At 40.2% G+C, this 20,841-nt stretch overlaps 1 protein-coding gene across 1 annotated transcript in view; it reads right to left on the bottom strand.

Annotated features, from left to right (window-relative positions):
* ST8SIA6 (ST8 alpha-N-acetyl-neuraminide alpha-2,8-sialyltransferase 6) overlaps window positions 1-20,841 on the bottom strand; it is a 131,897-nt gene that overhangs the window by 8,583 nt on the left and 102,473 nt on the right. Inside the window, exon 4 of the mRNA XM_057543961.1 lies at window positions 18,094-18,180. Coding sequence (XP_057399944.1) covers window positions 18,094-18,180 — 87 coding nt within the window. The remainder of the gene's footprint in view (window positions 1-18,093; window positions 18,181-20,841) is intronic.

Raw genomic sequence — 20,841 nt, 5'->3', positions numbered from 1 at the left:
ATATGCATACATACTGTGCAATCATCACTATAACCAAGCTAATCAACATGTCCATCACCTCGCATAGTTATCTTTTTTCTTTTTCTTCTTTTTTTTATAGTAAGAATACTTGAGATTTACCCTCTTAGCAAATTTCAAGTATGCAATACAGTACTGCTAACCATAACTACGCTGCTGTACTTTAATAGAGTGAATTTTTAAATGACGTGAATTTAAAGCTGCCATTCTTTACAGAAAGCCCAGAAAAATGTAATTTAGTACTGAGCTATGTTTCGAAACTATTCCTATGGAGTGAAACCTTATTGTCAGAATGCAGACCCAGAAAGGTCCTGCCAGGGGTTGTCGGAATTTGCCCCCAACCTCTGGCAGGTGACTCCAGAACCACTCAGAATTTATATTTTGCTTATGTAATTCTCCGGGGATGTAGACTCCGTAGCGTCTCTTGATAATTATTCCACAGCTTAATCAACCCTGAAGTCAAGAGACTCTTTTATTTGCACAACTGAACTCTCTTCACTTAAATCCACCTCCCTGGTTAGTTTTTCATAGAATCTCTCCATAAAAAAACACTTCATGTAATTGAAAATGGTAATCATCAAGCAAAACTTGAACCTTTTCAATTTTGAAGCATTTAGAGAATGGCCTCTTCTCTCAGATTTTCTCCATAAGACCAGTTTTTTCATTAATGTCACCTTGTTCATCTTTAAACCTTTACTAATTTCTCCATTTTACTTAAAAATATTTATTAAAGTTGGATCCCACCATAGCACAAGGAACAGTGACTGTTCAGCAGACAGAGCTGACTGTGGTCAGTACTGATACCCTAAATTCCTAACTGGCCCTTTCCCATCGCATATTTTTTTTTTACTGGTTTTTGGTCCTGAAGGGTATACTTTTATATATGTTCCTACTGAATTTGGTTCTTTTGAAAGAATACAACGCTCTAATCTGTCATAGTCATTTTGAATTATATTCCATTCTTCGTGAATGCCAGTAATTCTCAGGGTATGAAAAGTCAGTGCTGTGATATTATTTGTACCCTAAAAATCAAGATTTTCAAATTAGTTCATATCAGTTAGCTGATATTATTAAAATAGTACATTCTTACTTGAATTCTATCACCTGCTTATTATTTCTCTTTGCATTTCAGAACCCGCCATTTCTAATAGCTCATGGAGACCAACAAAAGAAAAAATTGAAAATGAAATGATGTGTAGTCAAAAATATGACACTAAGTATTTGTAATTATAAATTTAATTTCCTAACAATTCATGTGACATATTGCAAACTCAGAAATCCTTATGTGTTTATAATTTTAAATGTCTCTTTTATGCAGCATGTTGAGAAAGGCAATGGAATAGATTCTCATTTACCTTTTACAAGTAACTTAATTTCTCTAAGGATATTTGGTGCTTGAAAGAATATTGCATCACACAAAAAAACCACTAAGCAGGGTTTCCCTGGTGGCACAGGGGTTTAGAATCTGCCTGCCAATGCAGGGGACACAGGTTCAAGCCCTGGTCCGGGAAGATCCCACATGCCGCGGAGCAACTAGGCCCGTGCACCACAACTACTGAGTCTGCGCTCTAGAGCCCACAAGCCACAACTACTGAGCCTGCAAGCCACAACTACTGAGCCCGCGTGCCACAACTACTGACGCCTGCGCGCCTAGAGCCCATGCTCCGCAACAAGAGAAGCCACTGCAATGAGAAGCCCGCGCACAAGGAAGAGTAGCCCCCGCTCGCCGCAACTAGAGAAAGCCCGCACACAGCGACGAAGACCCAACGCAGCCAAAAATAAATAAATAAAAATTTAAAAATGCAATTATTAAAAAAAAAACAAACCACTAAGCAAAGTACCCTTTGTGGGTTTTTAAATAGTTTTTTTTCTGGGAGTTCCCTGGTGGTCTAGTGGGTCGGATTCGGTGCTTTCACTGCTGTGGCCCTGGGTTCAGTCCCTGGGCAGGGAACTGAGATCCTGCAAGCTGTGCAGTGTGGCCAAAATTTTTTTAAAAAATTGTTTTTTTCTGAAACTATGTTTTCAATTATTATATTATAAAACTTTCAAACCCTCAGGAAAGTTGAAAGAATTGGACAATGAGCATGTGAGTAATGACCAGCTAGACTCTACAAGTGATTTTTTACTATATTTGCCTGGTTGTGTATTTATCCATCAATCCATTTTTGTTGTTGTAGTTATTGCAGTTCAACGTAAATTACAGGTATCAGTACAGCTCACCCCTAAATACTTCAGCATGTATATCATTATTTTGTATTTTGGGGTAGAATTTACATACAATAAAATCCCAAGTGCATTCAATGAGTTTTGAGAAGTGCATATACCCCTGTAACCCAATCCCCTGTCAAGATACAGAACGTTATCAACCCCACTAGATAATTCCCTCAAATTCTTTCCCAGTCCACTTCCAGCCCTCCCCCGCCTCAAGGCAACCACTTTTGTGATTATTTTTTACCAAACATTAGTATTGCCTGTTCCAGAATCTATATAAACATATACATAAATCTATATAAATATAAATCTATATAAATCACATTAAAACAACATTGTAAATCAACTATACTCCAATAAAAATGTTTTTAAAAAATTAATTAATTTTTTAAAAAAAGAATCATATTGTATATACGCTTTTGTGTAAGGCTTCTTTCACTTGGCATAAATGTTTTTGCAATTCATGTATGTTGCCATGTATGTCAGTAATTTGTCCCTTTTTTTGCTGGAGTAGTGTTGCACTGTCTGAATGTACCAGAATTGATTTAGCCATGCCCCCTGCACTTTAAAGAAATCACTATCAAAAATCAATGTTAAATACCTAATCACTCCTAATAACATCCCAGGAAAAACGTCGGAATAATTATCCAAAATGTCATTTCTGCAGCCTGTGTTGGGTCACTGACTAATGGGACATCGTAAGCCTTTATAGTTAGTGGCAGAATTATAAATGTACGTTCTTTGTCATTTCCCAGGTCACCTGCATATGGTAAAGATCCCCATGATAGCCAGTGTTAGTATACAGCTGAGATGCTTAGAACAAACAAAACAAAATGGCATTGTATTTCTATTATTCCATTTCCCATCATCCCTAAAAACAGAGTCAGTTCTAATCCTTGGTGACTCCAAAGTCAACTAGATGTGCTCATGATAATGGGCATGGCAACTTCCCCCTTCCTGTGTAAAAAGAGCAAGAGACATTAAGAAATGAAGGACGCTTGGTATTCACTAGATGTGATAGTGAATTTCACCTGTCAACTGAGCCAAGTCAACACCCAGAGAGCTGGTAAAACTATTTTTGGGGGTGTCTGTGAGGATGTTTCAGGAAGGATTAGCATTTGAATTGGTAGATGGAGTCAAAAAGCTCGCCCTTTCCAACGCATAGTAAATATCCAACCAGATCAGCATTCACAAACTCACCCTGGTAAAGCACTGTACACTCTCTAGAGCATTTTCACACCTATTATGACATCTGATGCCCACAACAACCAGGGAGATAGAAAATATAATTATTCCCATTTTATTTATTTATTTTTTAAAGTAGTAAGTAGTCTTATTTATTTATTTCTGGCTGCGTTGGGTCTTTGTTGCTGCGCGAGGGCTTTCTCTAGTTGTGGTGAGTGGGGGACTACTCTACATTGCGGTGCTCAGGCTTCTCGTCGCGGTGGTTTCTCTTGTTGCAGAGCACAGGCTCCAGGCGCGCAGGCTTCAGTAGTTGTGGCACACGGGCTCAGCAGTTGTGGCTCATGGGCTCAGTAGCTGTGGCACACGGGCTCAGCTGTGGCTCACGGGCTCAGTAGTTGTGGCTCGCAGGCTCTAGAGCGCAGGCTCAGTAGTTGTGGCACACGGGCTTAGTTGCTCTGCAGCATGTGGGATCTCCCTGGACCAGGGCTCGAACCCGTGTCCCCTGCATTGGCAGGCGGATTCTTAGCCACTGCGCCACCAGGGAAGCCCCCATTCCCGTTTTAGAGATGAGAAAACTGGAGTTGAGAGAGTTTACGGGTTAGAAACAAGGCGCCCAGGTTGTTCGTGACTCCAGCTTATGTCTTTTGACATTCACTTCTTTGCAGTTTATTTTTTGATTTTTTTTTAATTTTGATTTTTTTAACATCTTTATTGGAGTATAATTGCTTTACAATGGTTAGTTTCTGCTTTATAACAAAGTGAATCAGTTATACATATACATATGTTCCCATATCTCTTCCCTCTTGCATCTCCCCCCCTCCCCCTCCCTATCCCACCCCCTCTAGGTGGTCACAAAGCACCAAGCTCATCTCCCTGTGCTATGTGGCTGCTTCCCACTAGCTATCTATTTTACGTTTGGTAGTGTATATATGTCCATGCCACTCTCTCACTTTGTCCCAGCTTACCCTTCCCCCTCCCCATGTCCTCAAGTCCATTCTCTAGTATGTCTGTGTCTTTATTCCCATCTTGCCACTAGGTTCTTTTTTTTTTTTTTTTTGAGGGTTTTTTTTTTTTAAAGATTTATTTATTTTTATTGATTAATTGATTGATTGATTGATTGCTATGTTGGGTCTTCGTTTCTGTGCTAGGGCTTTCTCTAGTTGTGGCAAGCGGGGGCCACTCTTCATCACGGCGCGCGGGCCTCTCACTGTCACGGCCTCTCTTGTTGCGGAGCACAGGCTCCAGACGCGCAGGCTCAGCAATTGTGGCTCACGGGCCCAGCCGCTCCGCGGCATGCGGGATCTTCCCAGACCAGGGCTCGAACCCGTGTCCCCTGCATTAGCAGGCAGACTCCCAACCACTGCGCCACCAGGGAAGCCCCACTAGGTTCTTCATGACCTTTTTTTTTCCCCTTAGATTCCACATATGTGTGTTAGCATACGGTATTTGTTTTTCTTTTTCTGACTTACTTCACTCTGTATGACAGACTCTAACTCCATCCACCTCACTACAAACAACTCAATTTCGTTTCTTTTTATGGCTGAGTAATATTCCATTGTATATATGTACCACATCTTCTTTAGCCATTCATCCGATGATGGACACTTAGGTTGCGTCCACGTCCTGGCTATTGTAAATAGAGCTGCAATGAACATTGTGGTACATGACTCTTTTTGGATTATGGTTTTCTCAGGGTATATGCCCAGTAGTGGGATTCTGCTTTTTTGGCTTCAGCCCCAAGCTCAGCTTCTGTTTCTGCCTGGCCTCCGGGACCTGGGCACTTATTTTCTTGCTTTTGGCCTCTGGTTTCCCTCCAAATCCTGACTTTTCATCTCTGCCCTCAGGCTTTGCCCAACAGATAAGGCATCGTACCCTGAACTTGCCAGGGTAGGATTAAGGTTAGGGTTACGGTTAGGGTTTTGTCCCCATTGAGGGGCTAAGTAATCTGGGGAAAGAACGGGATACAGAACTCTGTGCTCTGCCTAGAATTAGGCTGGTTAATTTTCAGGCAACTCAAAGTCATTCCTTGTTGGACCTCTGAAGCGTGTTGCCAAACACGATTTGACCCTTGAAAGGGAGGGACAAGCCACAGACAGTTCCTATAAAGGTAAGTCCTTTTCTACTGCAGATGATGCATAGGAAGACTGCAACCTACTATTTTTAGTAAAATATTCATTGTAAGCTAGGAAAATGATATTAAACTAACAATAATAATAATAATAGTGATCAAGTATTGAGACTTTAACATATAACGGACTCTGTACTGAACATTCTATGTATTGAAAATTCATAAAAACTCATGAAAGAAGGTATTACTCATCTTTATCAAACTGATAAAGAGACTGGCCGGGAGAAGTGACTTAACCTAATAAGAATGATAATGATGCTACAAATAAACAACTGCCCAGGTGCCTCTTGTCCAAGGTAAAATGGTCCCTAGTGGAAACTCAGCATTCATAGGGAGATCAAATATAACATAAAATCAACGACTATGGAAAACAAACAAAAGGTCAATAAAATAAGACACATGAAGCCAATGTGAAGCTGAGCCTATGCTCTGAGCCCAGAAACCTGAGTATACTTTCCAACTCCTGGTTCCTATACTGAGCCCTGACTCATTTTAGAACCATCTAGAAAGATTCTTGTTCTTCCTGATGAAGATGTTTCCCCATCAATATTTTGCACTCTACAGAATACATGGATCACAGGTAACCAGGGCTATAAATTAATCCCACACACAAAATTCCAATCCATACTTGTGATCAGTGTTATGAAGGAGAATCTCATCACAGGACAGCAGCAGTGACTTCATCAGGGTGTTCAGGGAAGGCCTTCCTGAACAAGAGATGACGGATGTGGGATCTGAAAGGTTAGTGCACATGAACAGGGGCATGGGGGGCAGAAGGGACAGAGCTGTCAAGCCTCCGGGGCTGAAGCAAGTATCAGACATTTGATGAGACAGAAGACCAACGCAATGGAGCAAAAAGAGCCAGGCGGAGTGTGGTGTGAGGTGAGGCCGGAAAAGGAGGTAGTGGCCAGGAAATATAGGGCCTTAAAGGGAGTTTAAGTCTCAGTTTTGAATGCACTGCCCCTCCCCGGCCCCGCAAAACAACAACACCCAGCGGATTCCAAACAGGTTGGGGCAGGGGTAGGCTTGGTGGAAGTGAGTTGTCACCACCCATCATCACCCAATTTCCATTTAAAGAAACCCATCCAAAGAAGATGTGGTACATATATACAACGGAATACTACTCGGCCATAAAAAAGAACGAAATCATGCTATTTGCAGCCACATGGATGGACCAAGAGATTATCATACTAAGTGAAGTAAGTCAGAAAGAGAAAGACAAATATCATATGATATCATTCACATGCGGAATCTAATTTTTAAAAAATGATACAAATGAACTTATTTACAAAACAGACTCACAGATTTCAAAAACAAACATATGGTTACCAAAGGGGAAATGTGGTGGGGAGGGATAAATTAGGAGCTTGGGACTAACATACACACACTACTATATATAAAATAGATAACCAACAAGGACCTACTGTATAGCACAGGGAGCTCTACTTAATATTCTGTAATAACCTATGTGGGTAAAGAATCTGACAAAGAATGAATATATGTTTAACTGAATCATTTTGCTGTACATCCAAAACTAACACAACCTTGTAAATCAACCATACTCCAATAAAATTTTGCAAAAAAGCCACCCAGCTATTGTATAGAGAAAGGAGAAGGGTACCAGCATGATGGCTGATGACCATCGTGAAGGTCACTGCAGTAATCCAAAGGAGAAATAGTGATGAAGCAAACAGGGTCCCCCCAACCATAGTCAGTCATGGAGTGTCTCCTATGCACCAGCAAAGATGCCCATATTCTAGAGAGACATTTCTAAAATACAAACAGGACTCGGGGATGGATTGATATGGGGATGAGGAGGAAGGAGCTAAAAGAACAAATGGAGCGACACAGAAACCAAGGGTGAGAATCTTTCAAGGAGCGAGGAATGGTGTATCATTTCCAAATCCTGGTAAGAGGTGAGAGCTCAAACAAAATAGGAAGAGAAAATGCCTTTTGGATTTAGCACGTGGGGTCACTGCTGACATAGGTGAAATGTTGTCGTTAAAGATGTGGGTGGAAGACAGAGAGAGTATAGACAACTCTTTCCAGGGTTCAGTTGTGTAGTGGAGAAGGGTCTTTGGGTAAGAAGTGAAATGAAAACTCAAATCAAGATGGCATGTCAAAATACTGTGATTTTAGAATCAACTGGCTCACAATGAATATATGTTTCACGCTAAAAACATAGATTGGTTTTGTTGTTGTTGTTTTTTCCTTTTTTATTTCTTGGCTGCATGCGGCATGTGGGATCTTAGTTCCCCGACCAGGGATCCAGCCCACGCCCCCTCCACTGGAAGCATGGAGTCAACCACTGGACCGCCAGGGAAGTCCAAAAAATAGACTGCTTTTAAGAATACAATGATCTAAGAATTCCAGTGGTTCACAGGGATTCAAAAGGCATGAAAACATTCTGTTTCAGCCCCAAAAGATCAGAAGAATTAAGGGCTTCAAATAGACACTACCTCTTTTAGCAATATGCCTATACCTAAATTAAAACAGAACCACCCGTGAGATTGAACTAGCCTCCCAGACCACTGGGAGAAATTCCAGCAACCCAGAGTGGATCTGTTATGAGTTTGTGGGATTATCAGGTTGGCATCACACTGAAAGATAGGATGCGAGAATTGATAGTCATCCCTGATTCAGGTTAATTCATGATACTAATCACACAGAGTCTTACCTTCAAATTCTTGGCTCTCTCACAACATTAGGAAGGCAGAATGGCCTAGACATTTAGAATTAGAAAGTCAGACATTGGTGACTGTCCTTAATGAATCCAGTTAGATACAGAATGGGAGGCATGGCATTCAAAAAAGCCACCCATTCATCATTCACATCGTAACATGAATTAGTACGTCCCACGGCAGGGGTAGTCTGGCACAGAGAAAGTGGAGTTTTGAGGAAGGATGAGGGAGAAAACATTTGGGAACATGGAGACTTGACATCCCATTGTGTCTCTGGACTCTGAGGCATCGCATTGAGAAGCAAGAGAGAAATGAGGAAGGAACTGGGATAATTTACAGAAGATGAAAAAGGCGGGGTGGAAGGAAGCCCAGGCACCTGACCCAGAGCTGGATGTTCAATACGTTTTGAAATATACAATAAATGGACAGTTTCACACATTTCACAATTTTAGCTTTACCTCAACCCACTCAAAGTTCTGCTTCATAACCTGGCAGCCATAGGAAAATCCAAGAGGGTATGTGATTCCCTGTTCAATATGGGATTCACACAAGTTTCAGGTTAAGGAAGAGAATGAATAAAGACCAAATTCCATCCGTATCTCAGATGACTGAGTTTTGCCCTTATATGCGTACACTGATATTCTGACATTTATGAAAGATCAGCTCATCTATTTGAGTAGAATATAAGTAAACCAAGGTAAAGAAAATATGAAAGACTATGACTGTCAAAGCAAAGGACAGGAACTCCACTGAAACGTTAACTCAGAAGTGAAGGAGATAATGTTGAAACACTGGAGAAAGATCTCTACATATACAGGGACATTGCACCAGTGTTTAAACAATGTAAGGTACCAATGAAGATACCCCAAGCAACGTAACAAGGAGCAGAAGTTTTGAAAGGCAGGGTGGTCTAGAAGAAGACTTCTCCGACCTAGGAGCATAAAGCAATATGGTTAATACAGAGTACAACTTGGGAGATAACGTTTTTTGAAATAACATTTAGAAGATCAGTGAATCCCATGTGGTTTGATGCACTTTTATGGCGAAGTTTATATTCTGAAGACCAAGACAGGAACTAGTCCCTAAATGTACAGAGCCAGTTTCTATTATTAAATACAGCGGATGTAATGACATGGTGTGGTTTTTGTTGCTTTTCTAAATGCACAGGCAGGCTGCATGGCATGACAAATAGAAAATGGTATGACAGAATATTAACACTGAAAAATGGTCTCGAGGCAGAGGAAACGAGGGAAAGAAGCTTTTTCAATCTGACAACTGACCCGAAACACCTATCACAAAGTGCAAACATCTTCTTAAATTTTTTAAAAAATATGTATTGCTCTGAGCTGTCACCATAGTCACCCTGCATGAATCGTAAGCAGCAATTTAAAGGGTATGAGGAGGAAGAGAACAGAGGTTCAGAAAAATGAACATGGTTTTTTGTCTAATCAAAAGCAGCCCCTGATAGAGATGACTTTTGCTTTTCTCCAAGAAATCTATGCTACAAGACAAAATGTCTGGGACTTAATAATGTTAAGTGTTGACTGAATGAAAAAAAAAAAAAAAGGGAGTAAGCTCACCACATGCTATCCAAAATCAAACCATAGCTATTGCTTTTGGAGACATATTTTAGAAAATAGTTGAAAACTTTGTTGGTCAAACTAAGTTTGGTTGCTCAGTTTTACAACTTCTTGAAAAATATTGATTAACTTAACCATCTATTCATTTGCATAATTTATATCCTTTCACATAGCTAAACCATCAAACATGTAAGTGTCACATAGTAAAAAAAATTAACGTATGTGATATGTAGTCTGTAAGTTTCTTTTGTTTAACACTGTATTTTGTCCAAGGAGCTCAAATAAAAATGAAAGCAACACATTGATTGTTATTTTAGAAATATCAAGGAATCTGCTAAGACAGCAATGGAATCTTTTCTTTTATATCCAACACAAAGAAAGACAAAGTTACTTTCAAGAAATTTTCATCGAACCAAACCTGAGGGGATAATTTGAGATTTATTAAAATTGCTACCATGTAATAGTTATCTGTTAACAAAGTAATCAGGTACAAAATACCTGTTTTACAAGTAATTTGAAACGCATCTCATTTGCATGAGCCTTAAAATAAACATGTGCCTTTATACAATAGCACCATTTTCTGCCACTATGTTTTCAGTAAATACTGATAATGTTCAGTCATGTTTGTATTCAAACTCACGTCTGTGAAACATAGGGATGTCTCAAGAAATCAAATGGTATTAGAGGTTCCAAAAGAAACCCAAAACAAAATAATCGTGCGACTATTTCTGGGGAAAAAAAAGTGAAAGTAAAATAAAAATTAAGCTCTGTTGCTTGTATACCTGTTAGCTTTCTATAATTGATTACACAAATGAACACAGATCTTTTAAGTCAGAAAACAGTTCATGAAAGCTAATGCAGTAATAACCATGCAAGTTACCGAGGGAATCTAAGACTGATTGTTGAAGCTCAAAGGTCTTCTGCTGGGATAAAACCTGCTTACCAGAAGTTTCCAGAGCTTCACAAAAGAGTTTTCAAGGGCGAAGTAGAGGAAGATGAGGAAGAGGAGTCGGGAGCATTTCATAACACGTTTAATTTAAATTTAAGTATTTCGATGTTATTGTAATAGGGAAGAGCACATCTGATTCCATACTGGATCTGTTTCTTTTACTTCAACCTTTGTATTCTATTGCTCTATTGCTTTTGCTAGATTATCACTAAAGGGATGTAAAAGTATGGCCCACCTCTAGGAACCCTGCCTCGCATGCCTGAGGCTTAAGCTAAAATACCTTTGTTTCGCTCACAGGAAACATCCTGACCAGGCCCACCTGTGAGTGGCTGCAGGGAAAAAGGAATTAACGCATCCCCTCCTGAGTCTGGCAGGAACCAGAAAATATTTGCAGCAATAACAGGAGCTAGCGTCCAAACCCGGGCAAGATGGTTCTTTGGGACACTAGTCCAGCATCCTCTCAGTCTGCTGGCTTTCCAAATAAAGGCGATCGTCCTCGCTCCAACAACTCACCTCTCAATTTACTGGCCTGTTGTATGGCGAGAAGTACAAGCTTGGACTCGGTAACATTATTCTCAAATATCCAAGTGTCCTGCTCAAGCAAATGATTACCTACCCATCTCTAAACGTGACAGGGAGACAGTGTGGAAACCAATACAGATCTTCCTCCACTTACAATGAGATTACACCAGTAAACCCAACAGAAGTGTAAAATATCCTAAGTCGAAAATGCATTTAATACACCTAAACTACCGAACATCACAGCTTAGCCTTGCCTACCTTACACGTGCTCAGAACACTTAGATCAGCCTACAGCTGGGCAAAATCATCTATCACAAAGCCTCTTTTATAATAAAGTGTTGACTATCTCCTGTAATTTATTGAATACTGTACTGAAGATGAAAAGCAGAATGGTGGTCTGGGTCCAGAATGGTTGTCAGTGCGTGGGTTATTCACACTCGTGACCACCAGGCTGCCTGGGAGCTGCCCAGCATCACGAAATGATATCAGGTATGTATCGCTATCCTGGTGCGTGGCTGTTAGCATACTGATGCCATCCCAGGCCTCCTGTCCTTCCAATGACCCTACCTACGACTGTACTGGGGGTCAATCTCTTCTTTGTTGTCAAGGGCTTTGTAGTTCATAGATGTTGTTTAATCATCATTAGGTCCAGGTGGTTTCTGTGCTGTGTTAGTCTCCAAACAGTGATAAAGACCTTCGCGGACATATTCCTGGCACCCATGAGACTAGCTCCCCATCATAAATCTTGACTTAGGAATGCGCTTGCTGTCTGCAAACACATACCCCCATACCCTAGGTTAACTATAAAATTGTCCCAGCTGCCCCTCGGAGATGCAGAGTACAGCTGCACATGCTCTGGACCAACGTCTGCCTGATCCCACCCTGTATGTAAGTTACCATATAATAAACGGATCCACCGATTACATGGAGCTGCCTGCCTCATTCTTCAACCTCAAGATACCTTCTCGGTTCGGTGGACACTTTTTGTTCCCTCTGTCCTCAGACACTACAGAAAAGATCAAAATTCAAAACGTGAAGTACGGTCTCTAATGAATGCATATTGTTTCTTCACCATTATAAAATAAAAAAATTGTTAAGTCAAACTATCGTAAATGGGGGACCATCTATAATTTCTTAAACTGAAATCCAGGTTAGATTTTCCTCAAATTAGTATACGTGTACCAACTTGTGCTTGGGGAAAATAATTTTAATAGGAAAATTAATTAATGATTTTAAAAGCAGAAGGCAGACAGCTTGACATTCTTAACTTTGTACAATTATACGTAAATGGAATTACACGCCAAGGGAGAAAAAAGGGGGTAGGACATTTTCAACTCTTACTCAGATCCCTCTTTAGGATCTCACAGAAATAACAATTCATAACTGAAGTGTAGAATTGATTTAATTAATTAATTTAGAATTACAAGTAGGGATAAATCTGAGCTATAGCCACACCTAAACTTAACGATCATCATGCTTACATGGAAGGTGAAACAAACAATCAATCCCCAAAGCAAACAGAGCCTCAGGTCTGGAAGAGTTCTTAGAAATATTTTAGTCCACTCTGGGGCTCCCAGGCTCCTTGAGAGTCTGATGAAAGTTAGGGATCTTTTTCCCAGAAACATGTGCAAAGTGTCACATACAATTTCAAGGGCTTCACTGAACCACCAATATAGATCTCAGATGTTTCCAGGTAAAGGCTGAGGGAAGTTAGGGACTCAAACCCCAGGTACAAGTTCTCAGACTCACAATTAAATTACTGAATGACTAAAAGGTGAAGAATCTATGAAAAGCGGACAAACATTGTTAAATGGAAAAAAAATTAAGACTGCTGAGAAGATAGGCTTTTCCAGGGCCATGTTTCTTACATAACCGAGCTTTTAAACTTTCTTTTCTGGGAGAGCTCATTTTCTCTCAACACTTACATGTTTATCCCAGACCAAGGAAACATCTTCTGCATCTGGTTGTCCCAAAGTCATCTCATACACAGCCTGCCCCAAATAGGCTTATCTTCTCAAAAGCAATTTCCCCTTGAAATCTTTCTACTTGTCACTAGCACCACTATTACCCCAATCAACCAGACCCACATTTTCTCATGGTTCTTTGACTCTATTTTTCTTTCTCCTTCAATTAGAAAACTAGGAATCAATAAGCAACCAAGTTCTGCCCCTTTTTCAGTCATGTATACTACAGCTGTTTATTGGGTACCATCTATGTGATAGTCACAGGAGATACAAAGATTAAAAAAAATAAACCATGTCCTCAAAGAGCTCACAGCCAAGTGTCCTTTCCTTGTTATTTCTATAGCTACCAGTGATGTTTTAGATCTTCATCATATTGCAGTCATCTTTCTACCACCAGCCCCTGACTGCTCTGGTTTCCTTCAGTCTATTCACTCCCTCCTAAGACTTTGCTGACTGAATGCATTCCCTAAAATAATAGATTCATCATGTAATTCCCTTGCTGGCAATATCCCTATTGAGTTCCTGGTATCTACAGAAAGCCTGTGGAAGGATTTTACTCTGATAATCAGAGTCCTGTGCATCATCAGGCCAACCTCATCTACCTGTAAGTATCCCCTGTATCCAAAGCACCCTCTAGAACAAGTTCACTGCAACAGTGAAGCTGGTCTTGAAACTTACTCATGTTTATTCCTGGTCCCATCACTCCTGGTCTCTCCCTCTCTTTCCACTTGTCTTCAGAGCTACAGCTCAGTCCTGCCTCTTTCCACAAAACGTTTCAAGAAATTACATCCCACAGTGACCGAGCATTGATATACTACGGTGTTTGTATACGTCACTCATTTTAACATTAAATCATAAATAGTCACACTTTTATTTCTCTTCTCCAAACTGTTTCAATTTCTTTGAAATCAGTAAGAAAACCCTCCATTCCTTTGTTGGTTTTCACACATCCATTTATTTAATACATATTTACTGAGGTTCTACTTTGTGTCTGAAACTGTAACAGGCTTAAGCCTACTGTGCTTTGACAGAGTAATCCCGAAACAAATATTTATTGATAAATAAAATGTATGCCCTATGCTAGCGAGTAGCATATTTATTTAAGGAAAGCTTTTAAAAGCTCTCTGATTTTGAGATCCTGTGACCACAAAGTCCCATAATCTTCAAATAGCCCCTAGGTGTCAACTTTGGTGAGTTTCAACAATCAGGCTACAGCTGGATTTAGAATATATTCACTTGCTCATATTTTTTAGAATTTAACTGTTATTCCTGCTAAAAGAATATTACCACCTTTCACTTTTCTTCAATTTGGTATACATTGCTATAAATAAATAAAATAAAATAGAATACTATTTAGTTACTTGACATCTATAATAATAGGGGACATTTCTATAATGCCAGCTTTATAAATAAGCCAGAAACTCCCCAGATTTGGCCAGCTATATCAGTAAAAACCGAGGAAAGTGAACGGTTTATTACGATTTAATTGCACAGATTTCTGATGAGGGTTTATATAATTTAGTTCACAAATATGCGCATAAAAAGAATGTACCAATATAATAAATATTCAAGTAAATAAATAAATGTCACCATGACTGTTCTCTTGAAAGACAACAAACAATAAGTGTTACGGTCCCAGATGTTTACTTAAATTGGCACTGAAGGGATAGATGATTACCATGGGGTAATCATCACAGTTATGGATGCACTTTTTACACTGAGATGGCTCTAAGGGAAAAATGGCCAGTCAATCTGCATACCAGCCGTCTATACAGCATCTATCCATTATCATTTGCACCAGTGACTTTCATACGGCTTTGGATTCCAAGCGACTCCTGATTTTTAGTGCCTGCATGTGCACACATACACACACACACACACACACACGAGGGAAAGAAGGAAAAAACCTTTAAAAAGTATTCTCTTTTTAACTGAGCTAGACGTTGTGCGTAAAAACTTGCAGAGATCATTCAAGGCTCAGAAGGAGGTCACCTTCTTCCAGAGAGGATTATTTTTGTAAATATAGCTATGTAGAAAGAACGTTTATTATGCGGGATTGGCTCGCATGATTACGGAGGCTGAGAAGCCCCACGGTACACGGTCTGCAAGCTGGAGGCGCAGGAAACCAGTGGTTTAGTTCTCGTCCAAATCCGAAGCCTGGGAACCAAGGGAGCCAACGGTGTAAGTCCCAGTAGGAGTCCAAAGGCTGATGGCCAAGGAGAAGATGAATGTCCCAGCTCAAGCAGAGGAAGCACGTTTGCCCTTCCTCTATCTTTTTGTTCTATTGGGGACCCTCAGTGGATTAAATGATGCCCCAGGATTATTTTGGTTTTATCAAGCATCTAGGCTAAGGGCAGACCTAAATCCAAGGGAGGATGCAAATGACTTCAATTGGGCTTCAGTCTTTTAGAGAACTGGTCTCTTCTAGGGTATGCTGGAAGCCCTGCTCTATGTCTCTACCTCTCCTCCATGCTTCTGCTTTTGCATCCAGCAAGTTCCTTGTGAGGGAAAGCAGCTCCAAAGGCGTCTCTTCTCCTTCAGCTTCTCTCTTCTTCTGGATCTTAGTCCTGGAAACTCCCCCTGCCTTGGTAGCTCTCCATTGTCCTCAAAAGAAGTGTTTCATATACTTCGTTTTGTTTGTATTATTCTCAGAAGGTTGGCCCTAAATCAACTTTACCACCAGAAGTGGAAGCTCCTTTATCCCGACTTTAATTGTCAGTGTCACTACTCATCTAGTCCTTCCAGCTAATTATCTGGGATTAATCCTCAATAGTTCAATACCTCCATAGCTCTCTCTTTCTTTTTTTGCCTACTCTGCACTTGTAGAAAGGTCTCTCAAAACCAGACTCTTGGGCTTCCCTGGTGGTGCAGTGGTTGAGAATCTGCCTGCCAATGCAGGGGACACGGGTTCGAGCCCTGGTCTGGGAAGATCCCACATGCCGCGGAGCAACTGGGCCCGTGAGCCACAATTACTGAGCCTGCGCGTCTGGAGCTTGTGCTCCGCAACAAGAGAGGCCGCGATAGTGAGAGGGCCGCACACCGTGATGAAGAGTGGCCCCCGCTTGCCGCAATTAGAGGAAGCCCTTGCACAGAAATGAAGACCCAACACAGCCAAAAATAAATAAATAAATAAATTAAAAAAAACAAAAAACCAGACTCTTCTGCTACTCATTGACCCTGTGATCGCTTAGGTTACAATTGCCCGTGCAACTTTCTATCAGGTCTTCCTGTCACGAGAATCTCTCAAATCTAGTCTTCGGTAGGATTGTGTCTAAGTCCATCTGAGCTGGTATCACAGAATGCTATAAACCAGGTGGCTTAGAGACAACAACAATTTATTTTCACAGTTCTGGAGGCTGGGAGTCTAAGACCAAGGTGCTGGCAGATTCGGTGTCTGGTGAAAATCCACTTCTGGGTTCTTAGACAGCTGTCTTCTTGCTGTGTCCTCACATGATGGAAGAGGCGAGACAGCAGTACGTGGTCTCTTTTATAAGGTCATGAATCCCATTCATGAGGGCTCCACCCTCATAACCCAATCACCTCCCACCTCCCAAAGGCCCCACCTTCAAATGCCATCCTGTTGGTGATTAGATTTTTAACTTATGACTTTTGAGGGGACAAGTTCAGTCTATAGTGGACAATCTAGCATAAAATGTCCTGGAGATGAAATAGTTACACAGGAATCCCACACTCTAAACTGCCAGTTAGGAAAGACAATGGAATCCTACAGGAGGTCATGACAACCATGTGTCTACCCAGTGGAGGAAGGATGTTCACTTTCAGCTTTAACCCAATCAGGAAGTTTCTCTCTTACCCAATGGGAGTTGCCCACAACCCGTCTCCAGGGGCACCAGAATCAAAGACAGCTGGTCCAATGACTCCAGCATGTACTGACTGAAGGACCCTGCATGCAGAAGAGCTGGCTTCCCACAGCAAACAGAACTGAGCAGCATTAGAGAATCTCAGGGGAAGGCCAAGTCTCTTTAATAAGGTTTTTAGAAGAGTCGATGCTTAACGTAAATTTTGAAAACAGGAACCGGTAAAGATAAAAGCATATTACCGAATTGTAATAACCTGGCACAAGACATAAACCTGTGTTGATGCAAAGCAAAGAATCAGCACGTGGCAAAGAAAAGCAGAGCAAGGTAGCCCAGGCAGGCACAGAGATACCTGGCCTGGGTGCACCCTATGAGCAGATAACGGGAGGAAGCAGTGCCAGAGAACTACCCAGGCATCCCCCGCAGGGTACTGTTTTGACACAATTTATTTCTGTCTGGATGGGCTCCGAGGTATTCAAGCACAAGACAGCTCTGTAATCATCCACTGATAACCTGGTCTTGTCAGGTTGACGGCACCTCCCTGGGTTATTACCTGGAGCATCTCATGCTCCTGAATGTTGCTGAGATTAAAAAGCTAATGAGAAAAACGGGAAGGGAATATGCAGAAAGGAACATAGTTTTTGTTCTAGAGTGTTGGGACCACAGGTGATTTTTTTTTCTTTCTATGTTTTCCAAAATTCCTTTACACTGCTACATGTTATTTACAAATAAATGTCAAATACAACTGGTACAAAGAAGCAGCAACATCCTCTAAAATATGATAAAAAGTACAACAAAAACTTTCTTTTTGAAGTTGGGATTTCCATAATTAATTTCAGCAACATAATTACAAATTTCTATCTAAGAGCTGGGGATACAGGGCCTTGTGTCTCATGAGAGGATCTCAGAACGAAAAGTTCCTGATGGTCACTTGGCCCCTTCTACGTTTCTTTTTAACAACGCATTGCTTATTTTAGCGACAAAGCAAATGTACAAAACATTTTTTATCTCATATTATTTATGAAGAAATTTTTTACCTAAACTTCTCATGTTCTTCTGCTTGTCGCTTCCATGGACAGCTCTGGATATTTGTGATAATCTGAAGATAGTCATCCTCTGAATACCTAAAAGTCAAATGTCAATGAAATTAGAAAATAAAGATCTCACTTATTGCTAAATGAATATATGTCTTCTAAAGGACACTTATAATCTACTCATTTTAGCCCTCTAAGTCTTTTCTGAAATAAGGTGATGTAGAAATAAGTAAACATCACACCCATTTCAAAACTTCTAGGAGCATGCAATTCACCAAGAATTATTATGTTGATTTAGGAATATGTAATTTTCACATTCATAAGTCAAGTTTAGTATTACAAACCAACCACGACAGCACACTAATTCACATGCATATCTTATGGCTAGTTCACCTTAGCTTCTCATTAACAAATAAATATATTTTTATAGACACTTACCATAAATATATAGTTTACCATCTTTTTCAGACTCTTAAGTTGATAGATTTACCTTGGGATATATGGATAACATTTCCACAAAATAATCATCTTAAATTTTAATTCTGAACAGTACACTAAAAAACCAGATTGGGCCAAGTTAAAAGAGATGTATATTGGCATAAAAATCTACAGGCATAGTGGTACAGTTTGGCCGGATTCCAGTCCCTGGTAGATCTCCCTCTACCTGAAATTTCATCATTAAGTAATAATTCCCTGAAATCACAAAATAGCCTCTAGTCTTTAACGGTTATCAATTAAAATGCATGTATCCTTTTGAGTGAAAAAACCCTTAAATTTCCTTTCAGTTAATAGCATAGTCATTAGTTGCCAGCTATTTGAGATCAAGGCTTTGCAATAAAAAGATAGAGTATATGTTGATGAGTGTCTGGGGAAGGCAGTAAAGAATCTTGTCGGAAAAGGACCTTCTCCACCCCCATGCAGTATAATGCAGATGCTCCAAAGTCTGTCTCTAAAAGGAAGTATTTATTATAGGTGGGGAAGGTAGTCAACCAATCAACTCCTTTGCCCTTGAAATTTACCTACCTTTTGGGTATCTCGCCTGTCAATGTTGCCACCAAGATTAATCGGAAAAAAAAAAAAAAAAGATTAATCGAAAATATTTTCTCTTGGTTCCCATTGGACCAGCTAAGAAAAACTGAAAATCTTGAAAGACTTTGCAAAATACTAAAGGAGAACAAAGCAAAGAGCTACCACAGGAGAGATTAAAAATAGTTTGACTTGTATACAGGTTTCCAACCTCAACCATTTTACCTCACTCTCATGGGCCCCAAGTCTTGTCACCAAGGGACTCGAGAGATCTATACTCTAGCCCCAAAGCTTTGTCTAGAGTGGCACTTCCCAGCTGGAGTGAGGATCACCTGCCTCCACATTGTGAGAGTTAATCTAAAGACCTTCCGCAAAACAGCATTAAGCTAAAAAAAAGAAAAAAAAAAGAAGACATGCACATTCAGCAGCCTACTCAAGGCTCTCTCAACTTCTGGCTCTTCAAGAGAGAGACGTGACATTGTGACTACCCACCAAGGCGTGGTTTTTAGTCATTTGATCACATTGGAAACAGGACAACCATCAGAGCAATGTGTGTACCAGGGTCCATCATGCAAAGTAACAAAAGAATTGTCATCTCACATTTTTCACAGAACTAGAAGAAATAATCCTAAAATTTATATGGAATCATAAAAGATCCAGAATTACCAAAGCAATCCAGAGGAAAAAGAACAAAGCAAGAGGCATAACCCTCCCAGACTTCAGACAATACTACAAAGCTACAGTAATCAAAACAGCATGGTATTGGCACAAAAACCGATGTATGGCTCAATGGAACAGAATAGAGAGCCCAGAAATAAACCCACACACCTACAGTCAATTAATCTTCAACCAAGGAGGCAAGAATATACAATGGGAAAAAGACAGTCTCTTCAGCAAGGGGTGTTGGGAAAGTTGGACAGCCTCATGTAACTCAATGAAGTTAGAACACACCCTTTCACCATACACAAAAGTAAACTTAAAATGGCTTAAAGACTTAAACATAAGACTTGACACCATAAAACTCCTAGAAGAGAACATAGGGAAAACATTCTCTGACATAAATCATACCAAGGTTTTCTTAGGTCAGTCTCCCAAGGCAAGAGAAATAAAAGCAAAAATAAACAAATGGGACCTAATCAAACTTACAAGCTGTTGCACAGCAAAGGAAACCATAAACAAAATGAACCTAAGACAACCTATGGAATGGTAAAAAATATTTGCAAATGATGCAACTGACAAGGGCTTAATTTCCAAAATATACAAACAGCTCATACAACTCAACAACAAAAAACCAAACAACCCAATCGAAAAATGGGCAGAACTAAATAGACATTTCTCCCAAGAAGACATACAGATGGCCAAGAGGCACATGAAAAGATACTCAACATCACTAATTATTAGAGAAATACAAATCAAGACTACAAAAACTACTATGAGGTACCACCTCACACCAGTCAGAATGGCCATGATTAAAAAGTCCACAAATAACAAATGCTGGAGAAGGTGTGGAGAAAAGGGAACCCTCCTACACTGTTAGTGGGGATGTAAGTTGGTGCAGACACTATGGAAAACAGTATGGATGTTCCTCAAAAAACTAAAAATAGAGTTACCATATGATCCAGCAATCCCACTCCTGGGCATATATCCAGAAAAGACAAAAATGCTTATTTGAAAACATACATGCACCCCCAATGTTCATTGCAGCACTATTCACAATAGCCAAGA

Source organism: Balaenoptera acutorostrata, chromosome 3 (genome assembly GCF_949987535.1).
Source record: "Balaenoptera acutorostrata chromosome 3, mBalAcu1.1, whole genome shotgun sequence".
NCBI lineage: Eukaryota > Metazoa > Chordata > Mammalia > Artiodactyla > Balaenopteridae > Balaenoptera > Balaenoptera acutorostrata.
The sequence above is the reverse complement of the archived record's forward strand: the minus strand, read 5'-3'. Positions and strand labels throughout refer to the sequence as shown.